General features: G+C 37.2%; 1 protein-coding gene across 5 annotated transcripts in view; it reads right to left on the bottom strand.

The window, feature by feature from the left end:
• Nucleotides 1-12,197, bottom strand: part of DSE (dermatan sulfate epimerase) — a 36,418-nt gene that overhangs the window by 7,590 nt on the left and 16,631 nt on the right. For all 5 annotated transcript variants that reach the window (XM_031610726.2, XM_090135867.1, XM_031610725.2 and 2 more), the window contains 3 exons: nucleotides 7,017-7,270; nucleotides 2,717-2,956; nucleotides 727-934 (listed from right to left, as the gene is read on the bottom strand). In XM_031610726.2, the coding sequence (XP_031466586.2) occupies nucleotides 727-934; nucleotides 2,717-2,956; nucleotides 7,017-7,125 (557 nt within the window). In that variant the 5' untranslated portion in view covers nucleotides 7,126-7,270. The remainder of the gene's footprint in view (nucleotides 1-726; nucleotides 935-2,716; nucleotides 2,957-7,016; nucleotides 7,271-12,197) is intronic.

Below are 12,197 nucleotides of genomic sequence, written 5' to 3' on the forward strand. Positions count from 1 at the left end.
TAGAAAAAAATTTTAATATCTATAACATAAACACAAACCAACACATTCAATAATATTGCTCTTTTAAGAGAGAGAAATAGAGCTATATTGACTCCTGAGAAATGTGTTTTTTTCTACAAACTGAGGGAATTTACATGTACATTTGTATGTACATCTTGGATCATACTTCTTACCTTCTGTAGACTGACAAAGAAGTTAAAAGGGTGTAAATAACATGGAAGATATAAATCTAGTCATTTATCACTTTTTTTTTTTCTAAATTTGGCCTGCAAATTAGTGTGGTCACACAACTAATAATAACGCTATCTTTTACATTACTTCAGCTTTTCAAAGAACATTTATATTAGGACTTAGAGTTTTTAAAACACAACTACACTTTAAATATCTGCCTAATTAATCACTAAAAAACATAACAGGATTAAACATCAGAATAGACCAGATAAACCAAAGAATATATGCAGGGATGTTTCCTTTTATAACTGCAACAGACAATGGGAGGAAAACTCAAAAGCACACACAGGATAAGACTAAGGTGTAATCTGTAGCAATGCACACTGAACCTCTAATGCTAAGTTAAGAAGTTCTTCTGAGCCTAAAAACTCTGTCCTACACACGGCCAGCATAGCATAATCTCTGCCTCTGCAGAACAAACCTAAAAATAACATCTCATCGCAAATGGCAAGCAGCCATCCAGTCCTTTTTGAGCCCACTCATTTCCTTTCATACCAGAGAAATTCAGTGTGGAGGGTGCACCACCTCTGCCCTTTGGATGGAGTCCCCGGGCCCTCCACCACCCGGTTCCTCCTGATCTGGTCTGCCAACCAGTTCCCGCTGCCATTGCGCATGACGAATTTGTCGAGAAACACCAGCTGGCTCTCTGGCCCGTAGAACCAGTTGTAGTTGGAGTCTGCAATGGCCACAGTCCTCTGAAAGCCTTGGGAAAAAGTTAAAAGGAATGTGAAAAAGAACAAATAAACACAGATATGTTTGTAAAGCATGAAGATGAAGCCAAGCGGTACAAACAGACACAAACAGAAGCTGACTTTTATGATGTTTATAAATGAGCCATAAGTTACACAGGAGCTGTTTGCTTCTGCTGTAGATAACTTGAACAGTCACCTTTCTTCTTTGGCTATAGGCAACAACCAGTCAAAGTGCGACAAAGATATAAAAGGCAATGTCCCATCCACTCACTCAGATCTTGCAACTTTCACTCCTATGTCAATCCAAACTCTCCAAAGCAACAAAAGAAAGGTCCTCTCAAGAAAAAAAAAAAAAAAAACCAAACCAAAAACTCCAACCCAGCCTTCATCCTGAAATAATTAAAATGAGTTTCCTTTGCTCTTTAGGAACCTCTCCCCAGTACATAGTATAGCCTGCATTCAGTGCAGTCCCTTACACATTTGTGCTGGCATGCTAAAGCAGCAATCACCGCCTCATACATGGAGCTAATTATTAATACATATTAAGTTATCACACTATCTTTTTAAAGAGAAGTTTAAACAATATAAGCTCCCAATGAATTGTCCTATGAATAAGCAGCACAAAATCATCACTGAGAACTTTCAACGCTACCTGAAACTGCATCTTATCTGAAAGTTACAAGTAGCTGGGAATATTTATTAGATTATACTGTTTGCATATTTATAGATCTCCATCTTTTAGTCAAAATTAGGATTTCCTATCAGAGATGCTGAACACACTGTGTGACAATGGAGAGATTTAGCATGAAAACAGAAACAGTCTGCAAAACTGACCCACCAGAGGTGCCCAGTATTTCTGTTTAATTCTCACATGGACAAAAGAAAATAGTTCATACATCCTGGACTGATCTGAGAAACCCACCAATTGAGTAAATTACATTTTCTGTATGAAAAAGATTTTGAAAAAAAAAAAAAAAGTTATAAAAGTGGATTTCAACACATTGTGAGAAACTGTGGGCCTTTCAGTAAATAAAAGAGACCTACAGGAAAGAAGGGGACAGACCTTTAGCAGGGTCACTTGGGATAGGACAAGGGGAAATGATTTCAAAATAAAAAAGGATACATTTAAGATGGATACAAGGAAAAAGTCTTTTACAGTGAGGGTAGATAATCTGGAACAGATTATCCAGAGAGGTGGTAGATGCCCTATCCCTGGAGACATTCAAGGTCAGTCCGAACCAGGCTCTGAGCAACCTGACTTAGTTGTAGTTGTCCCTGTTCATTGCTGGTAGCTGAACTAGATGACATTTAAAGATCCCTTCCAACTCTAAGGATTCTATGATCCTATGCAGAACTTCTCTGCACATCCTTGATACTTTCACCGTGGCTTCATGATTTGCTGTTCATTTAATCTAAAATTTTGTGTGATTGCTTTTCCTTTTGGCAAAGAAAAAAAAATCAGTAAGAATCTCAATGAATATTATTTATCAAACAGAAAGCCCCAGAACCAGATCTATGTCAAACTCTGAAAACCAGAAATCGAATTCTAAAGCACTACTTTTTCTCTCAAGTGACATTCTTGTTTTGTACTTGGTTCTAAAAAAAAGTTTAATAAACAACAGCGTTTAATAAGCAGTAATAAACAATAATATCATTGTTTCCATGGATGATAAAAGTAGAAGTGAGAGAAGAAGGTCATTTCAAATGCCAAGGTTACTTGAAAATGGCCCACTTCAAGTATAAAATTTTTTCAAGAATTGGAAGATGAGTTTTCATTGGTCCAAAAGACCTACCTGGCAGGATAGTCCTGTACATAAATGCAAAGTGCTGCTTGAGCCAGGGGTGGTTGAAGTGATTGATATCAAAGTGCCGTTGGACAAGAAACATGTACTGAAAGAGTGACCTGGTTGTGTAGCTGCCATAAGCCACCCCTTCATAGAGAGAGCCATCTGTGACCTCCTGCAGCAGGACTACTGACTTTTCCATGATTGCCAATACTTGCTTGGTCCATAAGTAAGCTTCCTGAAGGTAGCCTGAAAGAAAAGAGGTGTTACAAAATCTGGTCACAACACTGTAAATCATAGATGACATCACTTGTATTCACACAGTGCGATCCTCCATAGCAATGAATCCATAAGGAAAGCTGATAGATCTCTAAAATATGACCCATCACTGCAGCATCCCTGTGGTTCCAGGGTAAAAGATAAAATGCTACACTTATTAAACACAGTAGAGCAAAGTTACCTGAGTAGAGAGAAAACTATCAAGACACCTTTTTACTTTTGTGGGATTATGTGATCTACCCTGATGGGAAAAATTACTTAATGCATTCAGAACATGCAAAAACAGAAGAGTCAGAACAACACCGTTTATTGCATTTCAAATTAAAACAGTATGAAAATAATTTTACCCACTAGAGGGCTCCAATAAAGCAAGTATTCTTATCAGTCATTTTTCACCAGCACAATCACCAGTGCAGTGAAAGATTCTCAGAGTTTATAAAAAGTTGACACTTGAGCTGCAGTTGACATATTCTACTACAATACGCTTTATTTTAAGATATGCTATATTCTGGTTACGTTTTCAGTATCTAAAAGGTTATCCAAAATAGAAGTTCCTTTGGAAAAGATTTGCATGGCTTATTACAAACGCAGATTCTTCATTTCCTTACCTTCCAACCTTCACATAAACAAGCTCTAAACAGTTACATTTCTTCTAAGGAAAGACTTCTAGAGATCTTACTATTTTGATCTGCTCCACACAAAACATGAGTTGGGAAGAGGTTGCCTAAAGTCCTTCTCAGGACTTTGCTGCCTTCACCATGGAGCAACCACAGGCATGAGATCCCCAGCAGTGCCTACTGCAGAAGGAAGGCAGTTGGTGGATCCCAGCAGATGAAAGACTGCATGCTTTCTCTTATTCTCTTCTAGATCCACTGGCAACAGAGGTAGGACTAAAAAGAAAACAATTACCTTGTATGTCTGTATGGCTACCTAGTGTCTGGGCACAGATTTAACCCGAATTCTTTCCACTGCATAGTAGAGCTCAACTTTAGGGCAGCTGGCATGCATTACATCCCACATTACTTGGTGAAACAGTGCCTGCTGAATGAACTGCATGTGCCAGGCTGAGGGAGTATGAGCTACATTCAAACCTGCTACCAAGAATGTTTTTCTTTATTGCCACAAACACCATTTCTATGCTCAGCAGAGTGATGAGCAACTCAGACTTTCTACCAATCAAGACTGCCAAATCCTACTCAGTTAACAGAGAGGAAAAAATTGTGAAATCTAAGTTAAACAGACAACCTGATTTAGGCTGAAGATGACCGGAATGGCCTGAGCAGGAGGAGCGGGCCGCACTACTGAGTTCTGCCTCCTTGCTCACAGCCGGTGTTACGCTGCTTCCTCACACTGATAGAGCAGGGCACCACAGCAGTCCATCCGAACACAACCCCAACTACTTCTACCCTCGTTTTCCATTGTGACGTTACAGCCATATCAGTTAGTTTTAGATGCTGCCCTAACAAGAATGGTGTTTTCCATGGCTCAACATAGTGCATTTACTGCTGTAATGCACATATGTTCTGTTAACTGATGTTATGTTGATGCTATAAATCTATTCTCATATGTACCTTAATAACATAATGATACATTTGAGTAATAAAAAAAGGGAAAACTCAACACTCTGTCAGGCTACACAAAAAAACCCCTCCAGAATAAATCTCACACGTAATGAACAGCATGTATGTCAAATTAGGCCTTACTCATGTCTCTTTAAGGAGTATCTGAGTGTATTTTAACTGCAAAGACTATACGTGGGTACCTAGAAATCATTTCAGTTAGTTTCATTTTTCTGTCCTATGACGATGTTTACATGACTTTATGGTGGCTATTTAGTCTCTGCCTACTTCATTAGCTGAGCACCATGTTTAAAATTTCTAAAAGTGAAGTTTAAACCTTTTGAAGAAATGCTCACACTGGGATAGACTATTTACAATTGATTCCAATCTGATATAGATAGAATTTGTTTACTCCCTCCATCTTTCCCTTTTTTTTCCCCTTCAGAAAAAGTCTTTCATGTTGGAATTAGAATTTTTAAGAAACTGTGTTTTTTTTAGTAATTTTTGACCAAAAGGGAAACTTTTTTTTTTTTTTTTTGTTAAATGAAGTTGCTCTGTATTGAGATTAATTAAACTTTAAACTTTCATTTAGAAATACACAGTCTGGATGTATTGAGTGATTTTCATTTGAAATATTCACAGTACTTGCTCAAGTATTGCTTGTTTTGCTTTTTTTTTTTTTCCTTTTTTTTTTTTTTCCCAAAAAAGATATGAAGTTTACTGAAAGAAATATTACCCAACTGTGCTTGTGATGTTACCACTGTTTGGCAAAAAGCATACTTCTGGTCTATACTCTAATGAAAAGCAGAGTCCTCTTGTAAACTGCCAGCTTTCTGCAACAACGGAGGATCAGGGAAGGATGGAATTGTGAGGAATTTAGCAAAACCCACTGGATAAACATGGTCTTAGTCTTCAATTTGTGGAAAGCATAGTACGAGGAAAGGGAATCATTTCCATGTATACCCTTGCTGGTTTTGAGCATATGCACATTAGTGAATGCACTTGCCATGACAAGCTCTTAAGAAAAAATTGACCCCCAAACACAGTAGATGTCACATTTTTCTGGCACACATTCTTTGGATGTCTGAAAGTTCCAACTATGTGCAGATGAGCCCTTGCTTGGCCGGACTAAACAGCTCAGTAACACTATCAGCATCCAGAAACTAGATTTTTTTCTTGACTTGTGGCACTGAGTTTTCAAGATATGTCTAGCACATTCTAAATAAAATCTTGATAAAATACTGACACAGTTTTATAAGTAGAGCTGGCTACATGCCCTCCACTTCTCAGTCTAAGTACTATAGGGATTTACTATAGGATTGCTTTGCCTGCTCTTTCCACTCTCCTTCAGAGTAGACATAGCTCAAAGGGAATAAAGATTTGCTCAACTCCTTAGCAAAAGATGCTGAAAAGACAGGTCCTAAGCTGTGGCCCACAGGTGGATCAAGTTCCAGATTGGCAGTCTTCTCAGGGAAACAAGACTGAAGTGCTATAGCCTAGCTGAAAGTTTGGGGCCCAGGGCATTTCTGACCACTGACCTTGATGCAGACCAATGCCGGACTGTCTGGAGGCATTAGAACAAGCCCCAGACTGAAAATCTATCTTAAAAGACTGCCTGCAAATCTGAACTGGTACTAGTACACATGAGGGAAGTGTCAATTCTTAGTAACGGTGAGGTAAGAAATACAAAACCAGTTAGGCAGCTACTTAAATATTTATAATATATATATCTTATATGATCGGGGGACTGGAGCACCTCCCCTATGAAGACAGGCTGAGGGAGCTGGGCTTGTTCAGCCTGAAGAAAAGAAGGCTGCGGGGTGACCTCATTGCAGCCTTTCAGTACCGAAAGGGAGCCTACGAACAGAAGGGGAGTCAACTCTTTGAAAGGGTAGATAAGAGCAGGACAAGGGGAAATGGTTTTAAGCTGAGGGAAGGAAAATTTAGGTTCGATGTCAGGGACAAGTTCTTTACAGAGAGAGTGGTGAGGTGCTGGAACAGGCTGCCCAGAGAGGTTGTGGATGCCCCGTCCCTGGAGGTGTTCAAGGCCAGGTTGGATGTGCCCCTGGGCAACCTGGTCTGTTATTAAATGGGGAAGTTGGTGGCCCTGCATGTGGCAGAGGGATTGGAGATTCATGATCCTTGAGGTCCCTTCCAATCCGGGCCATTCTGTGATTCTGTGATTATATATTCACTGATATAGTGCATATATATCTGTCCATCTGCCCCCAGATTATTGTTCTATTCAACAAATACATTTTTTTCTAAGCAGCATAAGAGCAAACCCAATGCAACGGAGCTCTCAAAACACACAAAGCAGAACACCTTTGCAGCTGGCTGCCATATAGGCAGAGTACTTAATGTGGAAAACCGCAGAAAAAAACATGTGCATCAGTTCCTGCATGTTACTCCATAAATGGGCAATTGAGCTGATATGCTGTAGAAAAGCATTCCTATGGTTTAGCACATACCTTGATTCATCAGAACCAGGCTTCCAGCCAGCAGGGCCACACAGTTGGTAGGCTGGTGGTTATGGAGGTACTGGAAACCCCATCCTCGTCTGTATGATGTTTCGTACATATATCCCGAAGCATTGGCAATTACCTCAAGAAATCTTTCCTGTTGAGTCTTGCTAAGATAGCTGTACAAGAAGTCATAAGCTGTGGCAAAGCCAACTAAGGAGTGAGCCAGAGGGACCTCATCCCATGGGGCATCCTTCACTAGCCTGTCAATAAAGAAAGATACCAATTAATTGAGTTTCATCTACTCATTTTTCTCTATGAATATACTTAAAGGTATGTATGGCTTAACATCTCCAAAGTTAGGCAATGGATCCTGAATTTAATGTGGTAGTAAGATATTTACCAAGTCTCTGAGAGCATTCTATACTATCCTTAGTATGGATAATATCAACCTTCAAATCTCATTAATTTTACTAGAAAGATTAAATCCTTAAGTATTAAAGCAGTGTTTGTGATATGTCTAGGATTTGCTAGGAAAAACAGATAATGCAGAATATTGATTGTACAGAAAAATAATCTATTTGCCTGAGGCAAGATTTAAAGCATTTTTCTAAGAAAGTAATATCCCATAGTTTACACTCTTCCAAAGAATCTGTAAGTATCTTTTTTCTCCAAATGAGTCAAATGTTAATAAGTTCATAATGGTGGCTATTGGATTGAAGTCGTCTTTAAAGCAAAATAATTATTAGCAAAATAGTAAAGATGTACCAAGAAAATTCATAACGGAAAAAGAGGTAGCCCAGAACAAATATTTCCCTTAAATCAAGCATATATTGGCTGAAAAAGACTTTACTTTTGTTATACATATTTTGTGCATATTTTCAGGCCACAGTCACAAAAAAAAAAAAAAAAAAAAAAAAAAAAAAAAAAAAGAAGGAATGCACAGTGGAAAGAATCTTTTAAAAGGCTAACAGTCATTAGTTGCTTTCATAGTTGTTCCATTTGTTCACTTATCCTGCAAGACGTTTTTACTAAAGAAATGAATTTTAAATTGTTAAGATAGTACCCTACTGTAATCAGTGAGATTTGCACTGTGCTCCTGAAGATGTGCACCTTCCAGTTCCAACTATTCTGTAATTCTTTAAATACAATTTCATTTTCGACTTGTATAAGTGGTAATATGAAAAGATGATAAAAATATATGAAATTAACAAGATTATACACGTATGTATATTCATTCTGCTTTAGGAGCATTTATTTGCATTCAAAATGCATGAATGAAGCGCTGAGAAATTAAGACTATCAGATCAGAGTAGTGCAGCTATGGTAAATCACAAGGTTTGCAAGCAAGGAAAATGATGTTCGATTTTTATTTCAGTACATTTAACTTCACTGGAAGAATTGAAGTGACCTTGACACATTCATACCTTTATAAAAGGGAAACCCCTGAGGGTTTCTGGATTAGTTGAATTTCCAACAGTTTGAGCATTTACTTTCTTCTGACTTTAATCCCATTTTATCCTGAGCGAAGTTATACATTATTTTTATTTTTCTTAAATGAATTCATTATTTCAAGGATGTTAAGTTAAATACAAGAATGTATTCAACAAATAATTAAATCTTGTTTTGAATCAGAGTTTTTATTGGGCTAGATTAATTTGTTTGTAGGTTGCTTTTTTTTTTTTTTTTTTGGTCAACAGGCAGGTACTGACAGAAGAAAGTTGTGAACAATATTAGGACAGAAAGCTAAAAGTGTGGTAACAAATAACAGCCAAAGAGTCAAGAATGAAAGTTCTTAAAATGTACAACTTGTCTTCTCCATATCTTCATGAAACTCTTTTGTGGCCACTGTATGGGACTTTTCTCTGTTGTTTTGCTTTGGGTTCAAACTCATCAGAAAGATTTCTGGTTAGATATAGTGAAATTTCTTATTTAGGTTTGCGTTAATCGTTGTGGGAAAAGTTACAGATCTGTATATCAAAATATTTAAATGCTTTATGTAGGTGCTTATTATTTCCATACTTCCCGATAAACTATAAGAAAACGTAACTTAACGAGGCAAGCAACACTTCCCAGTCTCCAGATACAGTTATACTGCATCACTGAGACAGAAACACTAAAAATCTGAGTGAAGTGGTCATTTGTCAATCTGTTTCTATTCTGCTTTTTCATCTTTGGTTAGCACTGGAAAAACTTTGAAATTGTAACAGGCCATGTATGTAAAAACAAATTTGCATTCTATGTAGTTATATGGAACACCCTTTTGCTTTGTTTGCTGCCAGGAATCCCTTGAAACATGCATATCTTTGATAAGCTATATCACGAATCCAAATTTCCAACATATTTTTGATTTGTTTTTTTGCCAAATCTTTGTACATTCAAAGATCAGAGTTCATATGGGGACAGGAAATATCACTTTAAAGACTTTAGTCTGGAACAATTAACAAGTGCTTGAGGCTAAGCTATACATTAGTGAGGGGGAAAGAATAATGAGAGAATTAAATATAAGGAATTAATTTAAAACATTTAATTCAAATTTCAGTATCCTTATAAAAACTTACAAATTGCTGATCAGAGTGTGTTAAAAGCTATTGAATGATCATTATCTGACTTCATCTTAAGAGAGATTTGACAATGGAACCAATGTAATTTATATTTCTTTGTTAAGATATGTGGTTTTATATTAGCTAACTTTATATTTGGTTTCAAGAGCAACACAGCATCAAACACCATAGCAAAACACTACAAATTAATCTCTGTGGCACCATTTCTGAAAAAATAGGTGATAAAAAATCTTCTACACAGGAAGTGCTAAGCTGATTAGTTATGACTGCATTTAAGCTGACTTCTTTAGAAAAAATAAATAATAACAAAGCTTTCAATATAAAAAAGTTTATGTCAGGCTTCCTGGGGCTACACATTGTCACAGTCAACTCCTTCTGTTTAGATAACACAGCTCTGTAATTATTTCCCTCAAATGTTAATTCTGGGTAGTGGGTCTTATACGGGGTTTAACAGAAGAGATGCACACAAGTAACAAACAAACAAACAAAAAAAACAACACAAGGACAACTGTTTAAAACCCTTGTCTCTAAACATACAAAAATCACAGCCAACATTTGTTCTTAAAATGAGCTTTCCTTCTAAGAAGTAATTACTTAGCTGATATAAATCAGTGCACCTCCATTAAATGAATCTCAAAGGAATCAAGTAAAATGCGTCAAACAATGAATAAAATGATACACAAGAAGAATGGACAAGTAGAAAGCATTAAACATTTTTTGTATCTAAATTGTGCTCTCATTTTTCAAATAGGTCTCCAGCATCAGATGTGGTAAACAGCCTGGCTGATAACCAGTGGGAAAGCATGGGACCATAGGCCTGCACTTACCATGGTCTGTGAATAAAGAGTTTTCAAGGCTATTACAAACTACTTTGCTCTAAAATAAAAAAGTAAAATTGTTTGTATTTATTCAAATAAAAATGAGTAAAAACATGCTGCAGAACAGCTATTTTCTAATCCTCTCTTGAATAAAACATCAGACAATATGAACCACAGCTTAGCAGCTGTGTTTGAAGGCAGCAAGTAACTTTTATTGTAGCACTGTAGTAGCCTTCATCTTTCAAACGTATCAGACACTACAAAAGAAGAATCCAGAGTAAATAATGTCTACAATGGATTCCTTAGTACAGAACAACCACTTTCAAACATAAACACATGCCTGAGATGCTCTTATAGGTTCTTTTCATTTTTGCTGCTTAAAATACTCCTTGATACTTTATTTTAATTATTGACATGGATCTTCCATAAGGAAATCACAGAGAAATTAAGAGATTGTGGATAATGAAAATAGCATATTTTTCCTATGTGTTTTGAGAACTCTAGTGTAGTGCAACGTGGTTTCTGTTTCAGATTTGCCACCTTCTGCAATGAACAGTGAAACCTGGAAGGGGTTATAGCTCAATTCTGCAGACATCATTTAAGATGCCAAGTACCACCACACAGGCACCAGACTGTCCCAAACTAACAGTGTACACACTGCCTTCACTGAATGGGATCCCACGCTCTAGAAAACAATATAAACTGCATAAAAATTTGTATGAGAAGTAACAAATCAATATTTTGTCTCTTTGAAACAAAACTAAGAAAAATCATGATAAGGCTACCCTAACCTCCCCTGTTCTTGGCAACACATATAACGTTGCTAATGTCCCTTCTTTCAGAAAGTGTTAATGCATTTTTCTCTCATTTCTATATAAATTCCCTCAATTCTAATAAATTCTATCTTATCAAAACCCAAACCATTATTATTTCTCCAGGAGGTGAAAGCCAAGAGGAAAAAAATACTGTCTGTCTGCTCAAGGCAGGATTTGGATCAAGTAAAATTCTCTCACTTAAGTGAGATCCCTGATCCTGTCCTACAGGATATTTAGAACCTCCCTTCCTTCACTTCACCCAATTCATAAAAACAAATTGACCTTCACTTCACCCAATTCATAAAAACAAATTGAAGCAAATAGGAACATAACATACTAACTTAAGAAACAGCAGGCAGTGTGATACCTGACTCCCAACCTCTCTATCAAAAGATAATATGGCATCACTGCATCCAAAATGAAGCACTAAACATGCCCTGACACATGCATTATAAATGTAGACCACATCCTGATTCTTAATGCTTCAAACCTCCTCATGACAAATCACTTACTGAAGAATAACTTAGAGGTTGAGGGCACATTAAGCTAATGATTGCAAGAAGCATGGCAGAAATCACTCCTCAGTAGTGAAACACTCATTCACATTAGGTTGATGCAAATGCAATGAATCAGGGCTCTATTCACAAGACTTTCAGCTGGAAATTAGTCCAAGGACACCCCCTCAGTGCATTTAGGTGTAATCCATCTTAGACATGGTAGCTAGGTAGCAGCATGGTTGAGTTTAATGCGTGTTAAATGCCAAGCGTGATGCAAATACTGCATGTAATCGGGCCAAGTGAGCTCTTAGTCCTGTGTCCAACTGCGTAATTCTACAGACAACATCAGTGCCCTGGCACTCTAGATATCCTTGCTATTGTTCTGGGAGCAGGAGATACAGCTTTCAACTCCTCATCAGGCAAAGGAAAAAAATATTTTCCCTGATCAGAAAAAGCATACATACCAAGAGGGAGTATACACACCATGGGAAATGAA

The sequence above is a fragment of the Phasianus colchicus genome, chromosome 2 (genome assembly GCF_987193195.1).
Source record: "Phasianus colchicus chromosome 2, bPhaCol1.hap1.1, whole genome shotgun sequence".
Taxonomy (NCBI): Eukaryota; Metazoa; Chordata; class Aves; order Galliformes; family Phasianidae; genus Phasianus; species Phasianus colchicus.